This window comes from Ornithodoros turicata, chromosome 1 (assembly GCF_037126465.1).
Source record: "Ornithodoros turicata isolate Travis chromosome 1, ASM3712646v1, whole genome shotgun sequence".
Classification (NCBI taxonomy): Eukaryota; Metazoa; Arthropoda; class Arachnida; order Ixodida; family Argasidae; genus Ornithodoros; species Ornithodoros turicata.
Genome location: NC_088201.1, coordinates 16,352,409 through 16,371,536, shown reverse-complemented (window position 1 = coordinate 16,371,536; position 19,128 = coordinate 16,352,409). Strand labels below are relative to the sequence as shown.

The window sequence follows — 19,128 nt, the reverse complement described above, 5'->3', positions numbered from 1 at the left end:
AGTATTCGCACCGGTGATGATGCGTCGAAGTAAATCATCTCCCTCGGTTTCATAATGTTGCCGTTCAATTCCTCAGCAACTTCGGCGACGGTGACACGCCGGTTTCCGCGTATGAGCCGTTCAACTTACGAGAGGTTGTGTCCGGGTTGTCAAAGTGTGATCTCGTCCGGAGCGAGGTGCGTCAGACAGATTTGACACGCCGCTTTGAAACTTTTTGTGCCATTCGCACACCTGTCGAACTAATACGCAGGCGTCTCCATACTGCTTTAGCATTCTTGAATATCTGCGGTCTTTACGCCCTCTGCACCTAAAAACCGGACCAAAGAACGCTCCTCCTCCTTGGTGCATGTTGACAAGGGGGTGGTCATGGTGAAAGTGTTGAAAGTGACGTAATATCGCCAGGCCCCCACAGCTCCTCATAGAACCCATAGTTTGAGATAATTCAAGCAACACTAGGCATGCAACCAATGAAAATGAACTATAATGCTTAGCATTCGGCCAATCAGGAGTCTCTCAATTTGGCTTGCCTTTCGGCAGGTCCTGGCTATCATCGGCTTTTATTGTTTTATTATTTATCATCATTTATTTTATTTCATCTCTGACGCTCGTTATTCCGTATTCCAAAAGAACTGAGGCAAACTTTGGAGAAAATACACATTTATTTGGTGCACCGACTCAGGTGACTCAGAAGTCTGACACAAATATGCACCGTGCGTACATGGCCCAAAGCGTTGTGTTCGTTGACAGACTGCAACCAATCCAAGTTCGAACTCGCAAAACACACACACAGTCTACTCCTAGAAGCGTGCGACGCTCACATGAGTGCATGCGATTTCACGATGAGTATCTTCTTTCGTTGCTTGCTGTGCATCAAAGGCTACAACGAAACGGGAAATGCTTGTGTCGCATCGACACCGAGTCCTGTCTCCGTTGTCACTGCATTTGAAAATGCGACGGCGCTCAAAAGTGTTCTTCAGGCGTGAGCTCACCACTACATTCCAGTTCCGACCTGGAGAGACTGTTCGTAGGATGATACTTGTGTCGGGAAACATCACAACACGCGCAGAGTCACTTTAACACACGGACCAATCCGCGAACACACTTCTGTTTGAACGCAATAACAATGCGGTCATACAGGGCTGTCGTCGGGACATCGTCGAGACGCTGCGACTCTGCTCGCAACTGCCCGATAGGCCGGCTACCCGCGAAACACTGCTATTTCGAAACTTTGCCAATGAATCGCGGAGCGCGCAATGTGCATGACTCATAATCTTATCAGTTGATTGAGTGTGACAGAAACGGTACCTCGGAAGCCCGTTATCAACGGTCCACTAACGCTTCGTTCCCACTGCTGAGCGTGCGCTCTCGGAGCGGGGAGCGGCGAATGGAGGACGGCGAGAGTGTCCACAACGAAGTTCGCCGTTCTCTCGAGATAAACCGACGAGGGCGGAGTAAGCGAGGGCGAGACTTCCAAGCGCGCTACGTGGCAATAGTTTGTTTTCATGCGCCACGGACCTCGTCGTGTTCCTCGCTTGGATTGGTTGGTCGCTGCAGTCCGCCACCGTCAGTCGCGCAAGGAGTGACTGCTTGGACGGCGCCAGAGAACGGGCATACAGCGTCCTCCAAGTGACGTTTCTGCCGCTACGGGCGCCATTACGGGCTCCCGCCCGGCAGTGGCACTTAAGGCGCTTACGGCGGCATATTGAGGTGCTGTATCGACTGCGCTCGTCCCACTTCGCAGAGCAGAAATGCTAGAGCAAATCTCTGAATTTATGGTAGTATAATATCACGGAGACGGAACCATGAAGGCGCTTACGGTTAATTTCCTTCACTAGGGTTCGTTTGAAGAAGGAGTAATCTCTTTTTCCATGTAGCTTCCCCCAAATCTACCCATTTGGTGATGACAGACATTGAGGAATGTAAGGAATCCGCCTTCCTAAGTCAGCCCCTCTGTGCCCTATGTGCATAGCTACAGCACACCACTGATGTGTGTTTCTCCTAAAATAACCTACAAAATTCCTTCTTTCTTGAAGACATGCACTTCAGAGCCCTGCTTACGTCACGTGGTCGTGTATAGGCCGCGGATACATGTTCGAGGCAGGAACCGCAAATAAACCGGTAAACCGGCAAAATTTTGAACCGGCGGTTCAAAATGGCGAACTGGAAACGTAGCAGGCGCTGTTTAGGCAACTGAAAACAGTTACGTAAGCGTTATTACAGTTGAATGCGATGGTTTTCTTCATCAGGCTGTCCATAGGGTACGTTCCTTGTCAGCGATACGTTTTATGAATTTCTGGAAGATAAAACTGCTGCCGCATTTTCAGCTGTACTGTTATACTCTGTTTGCCAGTGACCCTGGGTGCTCATTTTAGCGATTTTTTCGTCATTCCATCCTCTTTTTGTTCTACAGCCACGTGGACACTCCGCTGCTCCGTTAACGACTCGTACTTAACTTATTTCACTTCATCCTCACATTACTCATCTAATGTCTCACATGTAATGAAGTAGAGTACTGCTTTCCAGCGGTGAAACGCCCCACGTCGTCGTCATGATCTATTTGTTGTTGTTGTTCGCGACTTCTCGAATTCTGGAGAGTGTAAAACAAAAGAGAAAATTGCATTCAGTTTTCTTCTGCCTTCCACCAAGAGTGATGTAAGAAACACTTCCTTTCAACGAGTGTTCATCATTCATCAATCCACCATTAGAACGTTCTTTCCTTCGGAGGACACCTTAAACGGCCCACGACTCCCGCCAACGGTCTCGTAGGAACTCGTTCAAAGATTGAGTGCGCAACTTGTCCACTAAGAATTTTTTTTAACCTTCATCACTGTTTCAGCGGGACGCTCAATTCTTTTCAGGAAGGTTTCGTGCGACACACAGAGAGCGCCGTTGGAGATCAATTTCAGAGCACACGGAGGTGATCAACTGAATAATAATAGGAAAGGATAAAGGAGCATTACTGCGCTGATTCGCCACCCACCATTGCGGACAGCGACTATGCGACGACGATGGATGAAGATATCTGGGGTCACGCGTAGAAAATTATTAATAGAGATTGATAAAGGTCTGTGTAGTGAGCTGTGGTCAACGTACAGGAAGTCAGGCGAAAGGGTAATACGGGATGCGGATTCTATCTTCAGAGTGTAGGCTAATATGGTGTTAGTACAGCTGATTTGTGTGTTACTCATGACCAGTGCGGGATTGAAGAGGGGGGGGGGCAGACGGGGCGCATGCCCCGTGGCCCCCACCACTGCAACTGTCACTGTTTATTCTGTAAACGATACGGTTTTAGGTTCTCACCAAAATCACATGTGCGGCAAGAACTTCCATGCACTTCGAAAATACCCCCCCCCCTTCTTGGAAGATTCGTGCGGTTCACTCATAATTCAATTGTTCATGTTCTTAGGCACATTGAGGCTTGTGTTGTGTTCGTCTGTTGCGTGTTTCAGCATCACTGCAGTTACTGTCCGTCGTGTATGGTTCATGCCTGACCAGGGGCATCAGGCTGACGGCATGTCCAAAGCTTCAGTGAGTTTACTCGGCGCACATGGCATAAATATGAAGGACTGTCTCGGGCAGTCTTACGACAATGCTCCAATGCATGAGTGGAAAGTACAAAGGTCTTCAAACGCTCGTATGAGGGAAAAATTCTCTGGCCATGTGGGTACCTTGTTCAGCGCACCCTTCGAACCTGGTGGCAAAATTAGCAGTAGAGTGCTGCGGCACTGCTGTTGCCTTTTTCGATTTCCCCGAGTAGGTATACGAGTACAGCATCCACGCATAGACACAAGGTGATTAGCGACCTCACCACAACTGATATTCTGTCACCATGCATGTCCGGCGACTTCTGAGAAAAGCAGCCGTTCCAGTACATGGTGATCCCGCAGAGCGGATGCTGTGAGAGCCGTCAGAAGTTACTGTATTTTCTTAAAAACGATGGAAATTATTGCTAGCGATCGAGATGAAATGGCTGAAGTGCGCTTTAAAGCCGGCGGTGTCACTGATCAGAAACGGGAATCTATGCGACGTTTTGGGACGATATTTGAGGCAGAGTGGACAAAACCAGCAAAACGTTACAAAATCGAAAGATTGACCTACAGCGACCTGGACATGCTTCGACCTGAGGGCGTGAAGCATTCCATCACTATCGCATGGTTGGGGAAGATTTAACTGGAACGAGGGAACGGGGGAACAGCAGTAAGAAAGTGCAATCGACCATGCAGTGTACGGCTGACGCCATTAAGCTAAGGAACTGCCCCGGAAGCGCGGTTTAGTTGCCCTACAGAGAAGGTCCGCAGAAAGAACTTTCTTCCGGCCGTTGATCAGTTTCTAGCTTCATTTGATCAATGGTTGGCTGCGTATGAAGAACTGTCGTCAGGGTTTGGTCTCTTTGGAGAAATCGGCATCCGCGAGGTAGTACACTTCGGTCTCTGTGCTGATACATTTTTGCAAGACGAGGTCGGCGGCCCTAGAACAGTTCCTATACACGCTGATTATCGAGAAAGGAGCGAAGGAAGTTTTCCTTCCCTAATGTAGAGATTGCTCTCCATATTGCAAGGTAGTAGATACAAGATCTTAGAATATATAAACTGAAAGTCAAGGTGAAGTACTCACTTTGGGATCTGGGTGGCAATAAACGAACCAACTACTGTACATTGAATTTTTCATGTATATATCGCACGGAATATCGGGGTCGACGTCAGGCATCTCATATGGCCACAATTTATCTTTATGAAGCACTATGAAAAGTACTGACTAGGCAGAAGGGCCCCACCATGTACGCTGCTCTGGGACCTCACCACGGTAAATCCGGCACTGCTGATGGCACATTAATCGTGCAGAATCATGAGGACAGCCTTGCCTAATGTACCAGCATTGCACTCTAAAAACAAACCATCGTTCCGAATGATAGCGTACTCACGCCTGATTTGTTGAAAATGGTAGACGTATAGGTCATTTTGTGACACTTTGCGTTTCTGTTAATGGTCACAGGAAAGCGTACGGCTCGCTCTTCTTACTCACTCGCTCAACTGATAACGCTCTCATTCTGTGCAATGGTAGCCTGATTCTGGACAGTTATCCTTCTTTTAGAGTGTACTTTGTTCACGCAATTCTGCAAACTTAATTTATTACCCACCGTTGAGAGGCAGCACACACGACAATGCATACTGAAACTAATATCATGTAATAGTTTTATGCTTGCGGTATCTCTAAAACCATGTTTCAACTTGATAGCAAGCAAGCTACTAATATAGGAGACGTCTTTCATTATGCACTAGACAGTTATGGTGTGTCGTAAAGGAAAGGAAATACGAGACACGTTCGCAGTGGAAGCGCAGTTATGGCGCGATACGGAAAACCACCCGCGCTTCTTTGCCGTGTGGTGGATGTAAACCTTTCCAAGCATTTGTGGTTTTCCATTCTGATCGCATCCTTTGTACAAGAAAGAGGCCGCGGTATGAGCTATCGTTACCCAATAATAGTTGACTGGTCCGATGCACAAACACAAAAATGCTTGTGCACAGTCATTGCGCAACAATTTGATTGAACCCACACATGGCGAATTCCGCTGGTCGTTTCCATGCAGCGCAGCGTAGTGTACATGCGCGGATTCAGTATAGAAACGATCGGAACGACCAATAAAACTCGACGAACGAAAGCAACCAGTGTAACATGTACACTCAAGCCAGTGCACTACAACGACCAGTGGAATTCGCCAATAAGCAATGGGAACGAAACACAGTTCGGTACCGTCAAAAAAGGCCCTAAATAATATGTGCAACTCTGTCTTAAGTTATTTGAAAACCCATAACACAAACCAGACATATTCAAATTACGAGGGTGGTTCAGTAAATAACCTTCAAGCTTTAATTAAAATTCCGAACTCTATCTCATACATAACGTTCTTGCTGAGGATGGTAGTGCGGGTCCCACACTATGGTGTAGATGCAGGCCAGCCGGTGGACAAACTGCATAGTGCAAAAGCCTGAGTCTGGGCACAAACATAGGTTAAGTATTGTGTTGGTGACTCAGGCTTTTGCACTACGTAGCGCAGGTCTTCTACTCTTTATGCTGCGTTTTACGACCTCCGCGTGGTACGTACAAGCATGCAACAACTGATTAAAATGGCTGACCCGCTTCAGGTTTGCACCAAGGAGGACCAACGGTCAGTTATCCGTTTACTTGTGATCGAAAGTGTGAAACACATTGACATCCACCGTAGCATGAAGGCACAGTATGGTAGTGCCTGCATATCACTGCGGTGCGACCTACGTTTCCATTTTTTTTTCTATTTCTATTCTATTCTATTCACTGTAGCAAGTGCATGAATGTTACGCGTAAGTTCGCAGGAGGCAACACAAATGTGTTGGACTCACCAGGACCTGGTAGCCCGCGCATTGCCGTGGCGGCCGAAGCTGTCGAAGCCCCCTCCCCCTTTTGGGGGGGATCATCAGCGTCCAATTTTTGAACATTGAATGCCTAGGGGTTAAACAATGAACAACGAAACATACTGTGATTTCCTGGCAGCATATTTGAAGCCCACCGTCAGAACAAAACGTTGTGGACTGCTCGCAACGAGTGCACTGCTCCACCGTGACGACACCCGGTCGTATTCGTCACGTATATCTACTTCAGTCATCCGTGATCTTTGATTTAAGTGTCTTCCGCGTCCGCTTGACCTCGCGTCGCCGGACTATCACGTATTCGGCTATTCCAAGGAGGACCTGGGCTGTGGGAAGATTGGTTCCAACGAAGATGTCAAGCAATCGGTGCATCAATGGCTACGCACCAGACCTGAAAACTTATCTGCTGGAATACAGGCACTTCCCGAACGACGACGCACCTGCCAGGACTACGTAGAAAAACGATACTGTATCCTAGAAGATTCATTTTCATTGGTCGTCAATAAATTATTCAAGGTTACTTATTGAACCACCCTTCGTATATTGGATACAACCCTCATCGGAAATGCAAGCACAGCATAGACTTGCTTGCGTTGATGTTTTCGTGTATACCACTCACTCTTTTACACGAAGTGCAAGAACGAGTTCTGCGACGTTGTTACCTTACGCTGTGCGGTTGAATTTGCTTGGCGGAGAGCTCACTGGTTTCCCTCTGGTACCTGTATTTATTTATTTATTTATTTATTTATGAGCATTTCGCATCGTTTTGCTCCGCTGGTAATACAGGTCACCGCAAATGTCGCTTTAATTTCCACGTCACCTCTCCTCGCCATTCTTCGCTACATTAGGTCTGTGTGCGCTCTAGTAATAGATATGTTGTGCTAACGCTGACAAGCATGTTGGTGAGCTTTGCTACAATACAGACTGAAAACGGAAGAAGTGGTCGATGAAGCACAGCTTGTCTTACGCGCCGTTGAGGCGTGCCTCTGAACTAATCACATTATGGGAAAGGAGCTATCGGACTTCTGGGAAGAATGTCTACTCCCATATGTGCATCTTTCCGTATAGAAATAATTAATTCTGTTTTGTATGAAATGTTCTATCTCTGTTCCCATCCAACCTATCTCGTCTGCTTGTCATGATAAGGCGTCATCTAAACTGCAGAAAACATTTCCTCGGTTTTTTTAAAGACATGATGTTCTTTCTATTTTCACTTCGGCTCACCGATTTTTGTTTTGTTTTTAATTTCGTGTTAGCGCCGCGAAGCAACTATGGCTATGAGCGGCGCACAGACGTGGACAGACGGAGGGAGGACAGCAGGAAGAAGTGGGAGACAGTAGGTTAGTATGCTTCCTGGGCCGACTTCAGGGGGAAGTGTGCCGGCATTCGTCTTTAAAGTCTGCGCGAAAACCTAGGGAAAACATGAGACAGCACAGCCGGTGTCGGGATTCGAACCCGCGTCACCTCGGCTTAGACCAGTCTCGGCGTTGAAGGCGATCATCGTAACCACTACGCCACGCGAGCTGGGTCCCGACCATTGTGGCTCACCGACCTACCACATATCGATCCATGGACGACAGCGTGTCAGAGGAACGGACTGCATTCTCGACAAGTCCTGACCTGACGTCATCATACACGTGACCATAAAAATAGCGTCGCCCATTATCGCGCCAAAACTGAACATGAAGAAGGGCACATGGCCTCTAGATGACGTTTCCTGGTCAATCTGACGTTAGTGGTCGCGCATGCGAGATTGAGCATGATCTACTTAGACGACACTTGACAGAAGTTTTTGTTTCAGAATGAACACTTTTCAGGCTTATCTACGTTTCACTTGGAAGTATTCAGCTAAGTGCAATGCGTCTTTCGCACATTCCCTGTTTTCAGTTAAAGACGATTTCACGACTGGTTTCATCATTCGTTACAAGACCGAGGGCATGCTTGCATTAGCTCTATATGCAGTAGAATCGTTCCCTCTTTTCGAGACAAAAAAAAGAGAAAAGCTGCATGCATAAATAACGTAAACAACGAGAATTAGCCGAGGCAGGCCACAAATATGGACGGCATAAACACGTAAGCCTCAAACGCCCATAAATTAACGAATTCAAGCAACGCGATTCTATTACCGGCAGTTCGATTCCTGGCGTCAGCACCTTTTCGCCCCAGTTGCTTGAATGCATATATAATTATTGTTATGATCTTTTCAGGGAGTTGCTATGGGTCGTGATATGTGTCTCTCAATTTTAACTAAATCCAACAACAACTACGACAACTAAATTATGAATGACGATGTCATGGGGACCCTACCCCAGTGCATGTGCGTTGATATGATTTGCTGAGTTAGCATGACACGCACGCGAAGGTAGCAGGACAAGCGTCCAGTAGGCATTTGGCTCTTAGGAAAGTCATAAGATATCGAAGAGCCTATAGCGCTGGTATGCGGGATTGCGTAGGAGTCCAAGAAACTGTACAAAACTGGACATACGCTCGCTCGTGTAAATCAAACTTGCTCACAGCAGTCGTACGAAAGCTATAACATTATCGCCTGTACGGTGTCAACAAATATAACGAATCCTGAACACCGAAGCGCGAATGTCAGTGTGAACAAAGCTCTTTTTGATATCATGTAGCCATTTCTCTTTCCGGAATTCGTCCCGAAGCAAGCAGCGAATACGGCTTCGAATGCCAATAGGGTGAATAATTTTGCTTGATTCATTCTTGTTCGCCCTGTGTTGACGGTTCTTCATCTGCGCGCACGCCATTCTATCTCTCAAACAGCTTTTATAAAACAACGCCAACGGCAAACATCGTTTACCAGGAGGGTTCTTCCGCGTGGGCTACGCGGCAAAACAGCGTGATTCCGCTCGGCGTTACGAGCAATAAATCCGGATGACACTTATGTGTAGGTAAGCGAAATACCTGGCGAGTGGTGTGGCTAAATATAGTGCTTCTCGGCATAGCGGAAAGCAAGCAAAGCGTTTCCACACGAAACACGAGCATTGCACTGAGAACCTGCACGCTCAACACCTCAGAGCAGAGTTTGGGCTCTTGCTGTTTTAGACGCAATAAAAATGAAAAAGGCAACGAAAGAAACTTTTGGTACCTGTCTGTATGTGCGTGTAAGTCTTTCTGTCCTACCCTGCAGAACATATTTTTTATTCCGTGTTAGCACAAGGAAGCAACTGCGGCATACAGAGGAGGACGGGTGGAGAAAGGACAACAGGAAGAAATGTGGGACAGGAGATGTTAGTATGCGTCCTGGGCCGACTTCAGGGGGAACTGTGCCGACATTCGTCTGTAAAGTCGCGTACGAAATAGATGATGAATTCAAGCTGAAAAGTACAACTGACCAAACGATATCTGTATTCTGTCTGTCTGTCTGTCTGTCTGTCTGTCTGTCTGTGCATTTGCTGAAAGGCACGTCCAATAACGATGTTGAATTCTCTCTATCGCTCCATTAAAGGGAAGAAACGCAATTTCGGGTTTCTCGAAACCTTCATTCAGCAGTTTACTGGAGCGGCCACCCAAAGCATTTTCGTTGGATGGTGTGTTATCACTGCGCCAATTCAATTTACAAAAGCGCTCTTAAAGGATCTCGTCTTCCGGAGGCGAAGAAGGTTTGATTGACTGCAGTATGGGAAAGGATAACCAGTGACGAAATCAAAGTTGCAAGAAGTGATATCACAGGTAGCTATTTCAGTCCTTCCGCGCGCTTAATTTCCGCGCGCTTCTCTATCTCCGAATGACACGCGTCACTCGCCGCCTGTGAAAAAATATCCCCGTGGCGTAATCCATGTAAGAACTGTGACCGAACGGCCGAAAGTGCTTTCCATACCTAGGAGATTCGCCCCTGCAACAATCATTCTAAGGGTGCCACGGTGATGGCGATAGCTCCATATTTTGATATTCCGTCGCATGGAAAATGTAAGAGGATTGCAAAATAAGGTGCGTAAAAATGGGCAACGTTAAATAAGTCCCTTCATAAAGAACGAAACAAAAAATATGACGAAAAATTCCTGGCATCATAATCAGCGTAAAACAGACCACCGTCAACCACATGAAACTGTTATGCCTAACTGTGGTTTCATAAAGGCTGCACGAGGAAACAGTAATGACTACGGGTTGTGACTTGAGCCACGGGAAGTTCCCCACACCCCTCCCGGCGCTATTCCAGAACCACAAATTTCCGAAGCACAGAAATACAGGGTGTCCACGCTAAGTGTGAACAGATTTTTTAAAAATATATCAATCACTTTTTCCGAGATGAAATCAATTGCAATATAGCATATGCTGAAGGGCACTCCCTAGGGGGGCACTAACAGACTCCTAAGGCAATGTCTTAATTAACTTTCAATAATTAACTTTTTAATTATAAAAGCTACGAAGTTGCTCCGATGAGAACATCTGATCTCTTCGGTCACCAGATACCAAAACCGTTTTCAGAACAAAAATCTGTTCGGTAGATCATCCGCAAAAAATTCGTGAAGGAACGCCATTTTTTTTCTTTATTATTACAAGTAATTATCAAGTATAATAATTAAAGTAACCGAGACATACTGAAGAAACACCTGAGTGCAAGGAAAACGGGACACGGACAGAGTAGACGGGACAAAGCACTCACCAGTTTCATTCAGTTTGTTACTTCAATGTGTTATGCCAGCAAGCGGAAAAACCTGCGTTACTTACAATATCTACATCCCATCAAAGTTACCATTGACAAGTAAATCCAGAAAGTTTGCTGAAAGAGAGAAAAAAATATGGAAGCCGCGTTGAAACGAGAAGTAATTTTTTAGCGATAAATCGCTAAAACTCAACACGTCGCCATTTCTTTTTCTTTCTTTGCTTTTTTTTCTAAAATATTAATCGCGAAAGCTTCTCGTGCACGACTTCACAAACGGAGTATTGCTTATGATCGTTGGGAATATATGCGAAATACGTATACTCTAAACATGCCAGGCTGTGTGTTCCGCGTCACACGTCTAGCGCAGAAGAGTGAAGAAAAAAGCACATTTCCTTCTATTTACTTAGGTCCGTGTCGGATTTTGGCGTAAGATGTCGCAGCAACAGCCCTCCACAACACATCGCAGCGCGACAAAATTGCTTGGATATCTCCTCTCCCGTCGGCGGGATGTCGTACGAAGGTGGTGACGTCACCAACCAAGCATCTAATGATGCTGCCTCTCTGGCAGAATTGTATAAAATACTGTGCAAAAGTATTTAAAATGAGATAGTAAATACTCCACGTTAAAAGTATTTAAAATAGAGTACAAAATACTCAAAACTAAAAGTAATTTGAGTAGACTACTAAATACTCTAAGAAGTATTTAAGATACTCTGTAAAGTATTTCAGTATTAGCAGAAAGTGAAACGTGTATTTTGAACGTGGCCGTACAAATGAAAGGAATAAACTTCATCTGCCCATCTTAAGCATATCTTTCATTTGCAAGTTCTTGGTGTCAAGTAATGTTTGGTGAACCTTGGTGAACCCAAGTAAACTTTGTTGATATTTTCTGACCTAAAACTTCGTAATCCCTCGTGTATGTCAGCTCAGGTCTATCAACCTCTGGCGCGTATGTATTACGTTGGTGACCAAGGAAATAAATGCCGGGATTTTGTTGTACTTAATCCCCTGGGGATTCACCTGGCAATACGTATAGGAACCGTTTTCTGACGAAGTTGGCTATTGACAACAAGGACAAGCGTGGGACCTGCCTATTGTACAGAAGGATAAATGACAGATTCCCGGATTCCCTAAAAATGAAACGGACTGTGCAGACGCTAGAAAGTTTTGAGCAGGGCAGAAGGTTTGAGCAGCAAAGGTCGCAAGCGCTCTGCGAAAACGATACAATAAAGGAACAGATGAAAGAGGTTTGTGTTTGTCTGTTTCTATGTTCCTGCCTCGGAACAATTACTTTCCAAGAATAAAGGAAGCTGTCAAACCAAATACCCACAACATGATGTCAGCCACTTCAAAGGAATCAGGTGTTTGGCTTATGATATTTTAGGAACCGCTATCGTAAAGACCTTCCAATCTGCTAAATCTCCGCCCGCCGAAATGTTTATCAGCCGAGGCGCCCAATAAAGAAACAAACGAGGGGGAGATAGCGCATCGCGAGAATGAAAGGTACCCTCTCCACTGACGCTACGCTTCACGGAGGCCCAAAAGTGCCTCGATTTTTACGGCTCGACGATTTTTAAATACTATCGCATTTAAAAATCGTACAGTGAAAAACAGCTCCGAGCGCGGCCCAAGGAAAACAACATGGGTGGACTTACGCCTCGTATAACCCGGGGGAGCCGGGATCCCTGGTGGCGAGTAGGGAGGAGATATATTGTGTATCAATTAGCGCAGCAATCAAGCTTGAGCTACGTTCCCACTTCCGGGCGGGAGCTCTCGGAGCGGGAAACGACGAGCGGCAATCGTTTGTTTTCATGCGCTACGGACCCTCGTCTTCTTCTTCGCTTTGATTGGTTGGTCACTGCCGTCCGTGGTCGTCAGTCGCGCAAGGAGTGTCTGCTTGGACGGCGCAGGAAAGCGGGCCCCCCGTCACCACTGAGTAAAGTGTCCTTTCTGCCATTACCTGCGCCGTTGCGGACGTTCGCCCGATAGTGGGAACGTAGTTCTGGACCGGAGTAGAGACATTAGCGAGTTTTAGTGAATCGTGTTTCTTCAAACGGCTCACGAACGGTTTAGCTGGTGGCCAATAAGAAGGTTCAGAACGTAATCATTTTACTGGGTCGTAGCCCCCCGCGTGGAAACTTTCCGGCTAAAGTTTTGGCCTACTTGGCCTCGCGTCTGGCTCTGCATAGAACTGCTGTACCACAAACAGCACAAACCAAAATGATGACACACAGCCTTTGCTCCAATATGAACGTTTTGGAACCAGACATCGCCGTGTACACACTGTACAGCAAGTGCGCATGTATGATCGTCTCTACCAACACTCATGTTTAACAAAGCGATGCAACCTGTGCGTGTGATTTGCGCCAAATGTAATCGGGTTTCACTTTCTTCTTCAAGGGAACTTTCATAATACAACGCTGCTCCACATTCAAGGATACAGTGGCGCGCATACTTGCCTCGAACAGCGGAGCGTGTGTCATCGGGCGCTAATAGACAGCTGGAAACGAGATTGGGATGATGCACTATCCCGTTGAAGGGAGTGTTGGTACGGACAACCGATGCGTCAGATAAACGGTGCGGTGCGGCGAACGCATCCGTTGTGCGTACCTACCGTCCCTTCAAGAGAATAGTGGATCATCCCGATCTCGTTTCCAGCCGTCTATCAGCGCCCGATGACACGCGCTCCGCTGTTCGAGGCAAGTCTGCGCGCCACTGTACCTCTGTAGGCGCCGTGTTTCCCTGTAGCATCGTGCATGAACTATGTGGACAAATCCACTACAGGCGTGAGTGACATCCACGAGTCTTAGTTGTAGAAGTTACGCCGCTATCTAACGCCGCACATACAGAGCTACAGCAAAATGCCCCGGTTAGCCTTGAACCGCCCTCCTCAATTGTCCGTCAAGCATACACTCCGTGCATGCAGTTACTCACCTGGAATCAAATCGGACATGTATCCAGAAAGCAGGACACACACAGTGCACAGCGTGCATTTCAACCACACGTATGTGCTGCCACGGTTAGACTCTAGGAATGTAATCATCTTGGTCTGCACTTAGTTGAATCAGGCGAACACGTGTAACGTCTACAGCGGCGGCAGTCTTATCAGTAGAGAAAACGGATCGTCACCACTATCGTTCTGAAGGGGAGCGGGTAAGAGATTGCGACTCTGCACATGAGGGCCCGCTTACACGAGCGTTCACAAAATTCTTCGTGTCGTACACAGTAGCTTTGCCAGTGCTCTACGCGCGAGCAGCGTCGAGGACAATAGCGCGTGCCGCAGCACTGCCGAAGGTACTGATTGCAGGGCGCGTTGTCACATGGCGTTTTTCTTTTATTATTATTATTATTTCGCGCGTTACCCACGTGCACATAACATCTTGGATGAAAAATGAAACCTGAGGAACTCCTTCAAAGACTGTTTCCCAAAAGGCGGCCCTGCCATTAGTTGAACCCTGCTTGTCTTTTTTTTTTCTTTTTTTTGTCTTTTGGATATCTTGGAGCTGCATTTGTTTTGTTTTTCTACTTTCTCTTCTATACGTGTTCTAGGGTTACTTCACCGACTCACATCTCCATATTTTTCTTTTTCACCAATAAACGCAACTATCGATGCAAATTAGTAGCTGCTCTTGGTCCAGCTTCAAGTAGTCGACAGTTATCTACGAAACTTCTCGCTGTGAGTGAACGCGCGACCATGAGTTTGCTGTGTTACAAAACCTTCGAATCAGATAATCGAGAAGGTATACCTCAACTTGCTTGGAACTCTTCTATAAGCTGAATAATCTCGGTGGCCCAAGTCATTTTTTGCTAGTCATTTTATCGAAACTTGTTATCAACGTCAGGCTACTCTGTGTCTCCTCATTCGTTGCTGTATAGTCTCCATTGTGCGCCGTTTTAAGACAGCGTGTTATCTCTGTGTCTGTCTTCATTACGAAGAAAGTTTCTCGGCGAAAACTCATTCAAATAATATTCACAAACACCTGCTTTGGCACAAACACGATATCCCCGTTGAGGACATGCTTTCATCGGTCGCACTTAAAATGATGGTAGCTATTATGGGAATTATGGGAATCTCATCCCACCTGAGGGTTCCAAGCCCTTTGCCGATAGGCTAAGAGAAGAGAGGCCAGACAAGACTTTGAAACTCATAACAAGGGTTTATTACATTTTTCCAGACTATCCCACACAAAGAGCAAACCACACAAGAAGTCTAGAATCTTCTGGCAAACGAACCATTCAGCCAGATGACGATGAACAGAACCCAGACGATGGTGAACGGGCCTCCGCTCACAGGCTTGCGGATCCTCCTCCTTTTTCGCCAAAAGTGGCGCATAGTATACGCGTAGCTCACTGGCCATAGCTCATAGGCCACGGAACACTGATTTACTTACGATAATTTAGCACACTATAAAAAACGCTGAGTAGATTATACGTAGGAGATGATTGAGAAAAAGATGGTGTGAGATATGCAGCGCCCAGAATGACCACCAAACGAGAGGATAGCAGACAGCGTGATCCCTTTTTGTTCGCCTCCGGCGCGAGCTCCGGCTTCTCCCTCTTCATCAACATCTTCACATTTTCAGCACAGCTGCCACCTCGGTGGCTACCCCCCACCCCCTCTCAAAGACGAAGCCGGACTTCCTTCCTAGTAGAGGTCGTCGAGCATGTCTAAAATGACGTCCTGTTGCCCAGGCGAAGAAGGGGAGGACGGAGAAGCTTCGGCTGTAACGGGCGCAGTGTGTCTACTGCGGCTTGCACTGTTTGTGCACGTGCGCGATTTCTGCTTGTTGTGCCATCTTTTGGCGATGCAGACTACTTCGGAGGTGTGTAGTCCTGTGTACCTCTGGGACAAGAGGCACAGAACAGAGGAGCCGTTTCTCTTCCTCAGAAATGGGCTGCGGGGGGTCCGCGGGATCACGGGCCTCAAGAGTCCTGTGTTGGAAGGGAGGTGGAACTGTTGCAGGGTCAGCTCCACGCAAGGGTCGGGGCTGCTGGAACCACTTTGACCTGGAGATCCAGGAGACCGGAACTCCGTTTGGTTGGTTCACTACGGTCCACGTAGCGATTGTTGCAGTACGTGGGTGTTGATTGTCGGTAAGATGGAATCTGGAGGAGGCGCTGCTTAGGTCCCGGGAAGATATGGACGAGGTCCTGGAGCAAGTCCGCGGTCTCCGGTACGCCATATCTGTGGGAATGAAAAGCACGCGGGTGGGTTTGAAAGAGGCATACACGCCTCCTGAAAGGTAATAACGTGCTTCCATTAGTTCCATGACTTTACCCCAGAGCATCAGACACTAACGACCGGTGTGAAATGATATAGTTAAGGGGTTGCCCGAGGCCTCAGCCAGTAACGGCGTTGAGTCGACCCGATGTTCGGAAGTTGTCCGTGGGTGTTCAAATGTGGAGGCTCGCCGACGAGACTGTCGTTCTCAGACCGGGGGTAGAAGGGCTTCAGGTACGAGACATGTACTGGACCTGTTTCCTCTTCGTCAGCGCTGCTGCGTAGTCTGTAGGTGGGCCCTGACGCTCGGGCAGATATCACGAAGGGGCCTCCCATCTGTCAGCAAGGAAAGCTGCCAAACCTCGTCACACTAAGAATATTTACGCCCATTTAGGTGTTGAAGGGGTGTATTTTGCAATTTACACCCTACAGCCAATAGCAGAACACCTATCCAGGTGCAAAGATGGTGTACTGTACAGTTTACACACCACAGTCAAAATAGCAACACCTATCTTGGTGTAAAAATGGTGTACCGACTGAGACAAAAGTTTGGGAAACGCACGAGCGGCGTCAACCCTCTGCGGAGCGACATCCTGCGAAACAGGGACGTCCACTTGATCAGAGGGGGCCAGTGGCTGTTATCACTTGCGATAAGGCTGCTTTCCATGCACATTCGAGGCCAATGTCAGCCATCCACCCCTAAGTGAAAGTGCCCATTTCCGGTTTCCATTTCCATTTGACACTGCTCGCACGTTTTTGACCGAACCTGTACACCACTACTCATTCATTTATGAAATTTGTTTGCCCTGGGTTCTTACAGAGTGTAATTAGGGTAATGATAGCGAACTTCTGTCGTAAAATGGAAATAAATGAGGTATCATTATAGCTGTAAAAATTCATGCTAAGAACAGAAGAAAAGAAAAAAACAGTACTAAAAAAATTGCATTCAGTTTTCAGCACTCCTGCAAGCTGTGCATTGCAGTTTCTTAAATTCATTACAATGTTACAAGACTCCATACAGGGCCGCTTGCGCACACAATGAAAGGAGTGAGTCATACAGCTTACTAATAATGTTCTGCATGTGGAGCTGAAATAAAAAATGTGATGCAATAGCATACCAGTAGTGACACATTTTATTGTGACACTCTCAGTGTGATGTCTAGTCAGAAACTCTCTGTTTGCATGCCAGCATTTTACTTCCACCAGACGCATGGTTGTGGGTCCTCTGGTGGATCCACGCATAATGGTAGCCTGCTATCCAACACAGCTTCCTCTGATGGCTCTTGACTGTACCCATCCTTGCAGTTGATGTACAGATCACCATCGGCCCATGCATCTAAAGGGTGTAATTTCTTACACCCCACTGCTTTTACACCAGGACTGGTGTAAGTTATCAAACACCAACTTTACGCCACAATGTTGTAAGAAATATTTCAGTTTACACCCTTCTAACGGGTGTAGATTCTTACACCCTACTGACTTTACACCGAATTTGGTGTGAGTTATCAAACTCCAACTTTACACTCAAAAAGGTGTGATATGTTTTAGTGTGCATGCTGCGTCGCTGAGCGGATGTGTCAATTTGAGGAGAGCGATCATTCACGCTCAACGTCAGGTTCCTCCAGTGGCGATTGTACTGTTGCGCCTGGTCCAGTCGGGCTATGTCGAGATTCTCTCAAGCTGTCCTAGCGGGGCGTCAAGCAGTCGGCACCGAAGGTCTTCTGCAAAGCTGGAATAAGGTTCGTCTGGTGTAGTGTACCAAAGACCAAGAGGACATCTCTCGACCCAGGTTCAGGAACACCGGCGTATAACCTGTTGAACGATGAACCGTTGTTCGCGTATAGCGAACCAGAGTTCAGACAGGCGAAGATCCCATTCACGATTATGTTCGCTAGTAAATACAATCAACATCATTTTCAGATTCCTATTAACCCTTTCAGTAATGTTAGCCTGAGGGTGATAGGGAGACGTTCTCTTGTGTCTAATACAGCAGCACAGGAGTCCGAGAACACTCTACTCGTAAAGTACGAGGCGTTATCAGTGATAAGCTGTGAGGGAAAACCAAACTGAGAAAACGTTCCCAGGAGTCGTTCCCAAAGCTTACGCGAGGTGACCGTCCTCAGCGGAAAAAGCTTTCTGTATAAGCACATTGTACAGTGGTCTGTTATCACTAACAGGTACTGGTTACCTTGTGGACTGCGGGGAAATGGCCCCATAACATCGCAAACAACGATTTGCCAGGGTCTGTTGCTCGGCACGGGCTGCAATCGCTCAAGAGGTAGTCCACCGTGAGGTTTCGCCTTTTGGTATACCGAACAAGTCTGTGCATATTTCGCTACACCCTTCCTCATTCCTGGCCATGTCGCCACACGACATAACATTTGGTAAGTCTTCCTGCCGCTGCTGTGACCTGCCAAGGTCGAGTCATAGAAATGGCGTATATAAGGCTTACGTAAATTGCGTGGTATACCACCACCCTGAACGGAGAAGCTCCGTCATCATCTGCCCGGGGAATATACCTGAGCAAAACGCCATCCTCACTCATTAGGTAGGAGTCATATTATGGAAAACATGAATCTGTTCGCGGATCAATAACCGAAGAAAGAGTCTGTGTAACGCTAGCACGTCGCTTGTGACACGTTGGTTTTCCCATCAAGGGACGCAACAGGTGCTAAAGACACAACGGCGTGCCTACCGCTGTATCCTAGGGTTAGCGCTCTCTCTAGAGCGTCAGACGTGGTAATTGCCAATCATCAGCACGTTGAGAATACCAAGAAAACGAGCAGTAAATATTGACGACGTTGGCACTGCTGAAGCGTTCACATGTCCGTAAGTAAACATAAGAACCGCGCATCTTGAATCGTGAATGCAGTGCACTTCTC

General features: G+C 47.0%; 1 protein-coding gene across 2 annotated transcripts in view; it reads right to left on the bottom strand.

Moving 5' to 3' along the window:
- Nucleotides 1–14,105, bottom strand: part of LOC135397252 (uncharacterized) — a 121,942-nt gene extending 107,837 nt beyond the window's left edge. For both annotated transcript variants that reach the window (XR_010423621.1, XM_064628706.1), the window contains exon 1: nt 13,960–14,105. Coding sequence is in view for 1 of the 2 variants with exons in the window: in XM_064628706.1 (XP_064484776.1) it covers nt 13,960–14,068 (109 nt within the window). In the remaining variant the exon portion in view is untranslated. The remainder of the gene's footprint in view (nt 1–13,959) is intronic.
- Between the last annotated feature and the right edge of the window lie 5,023 nt (nt 14,106–19,128).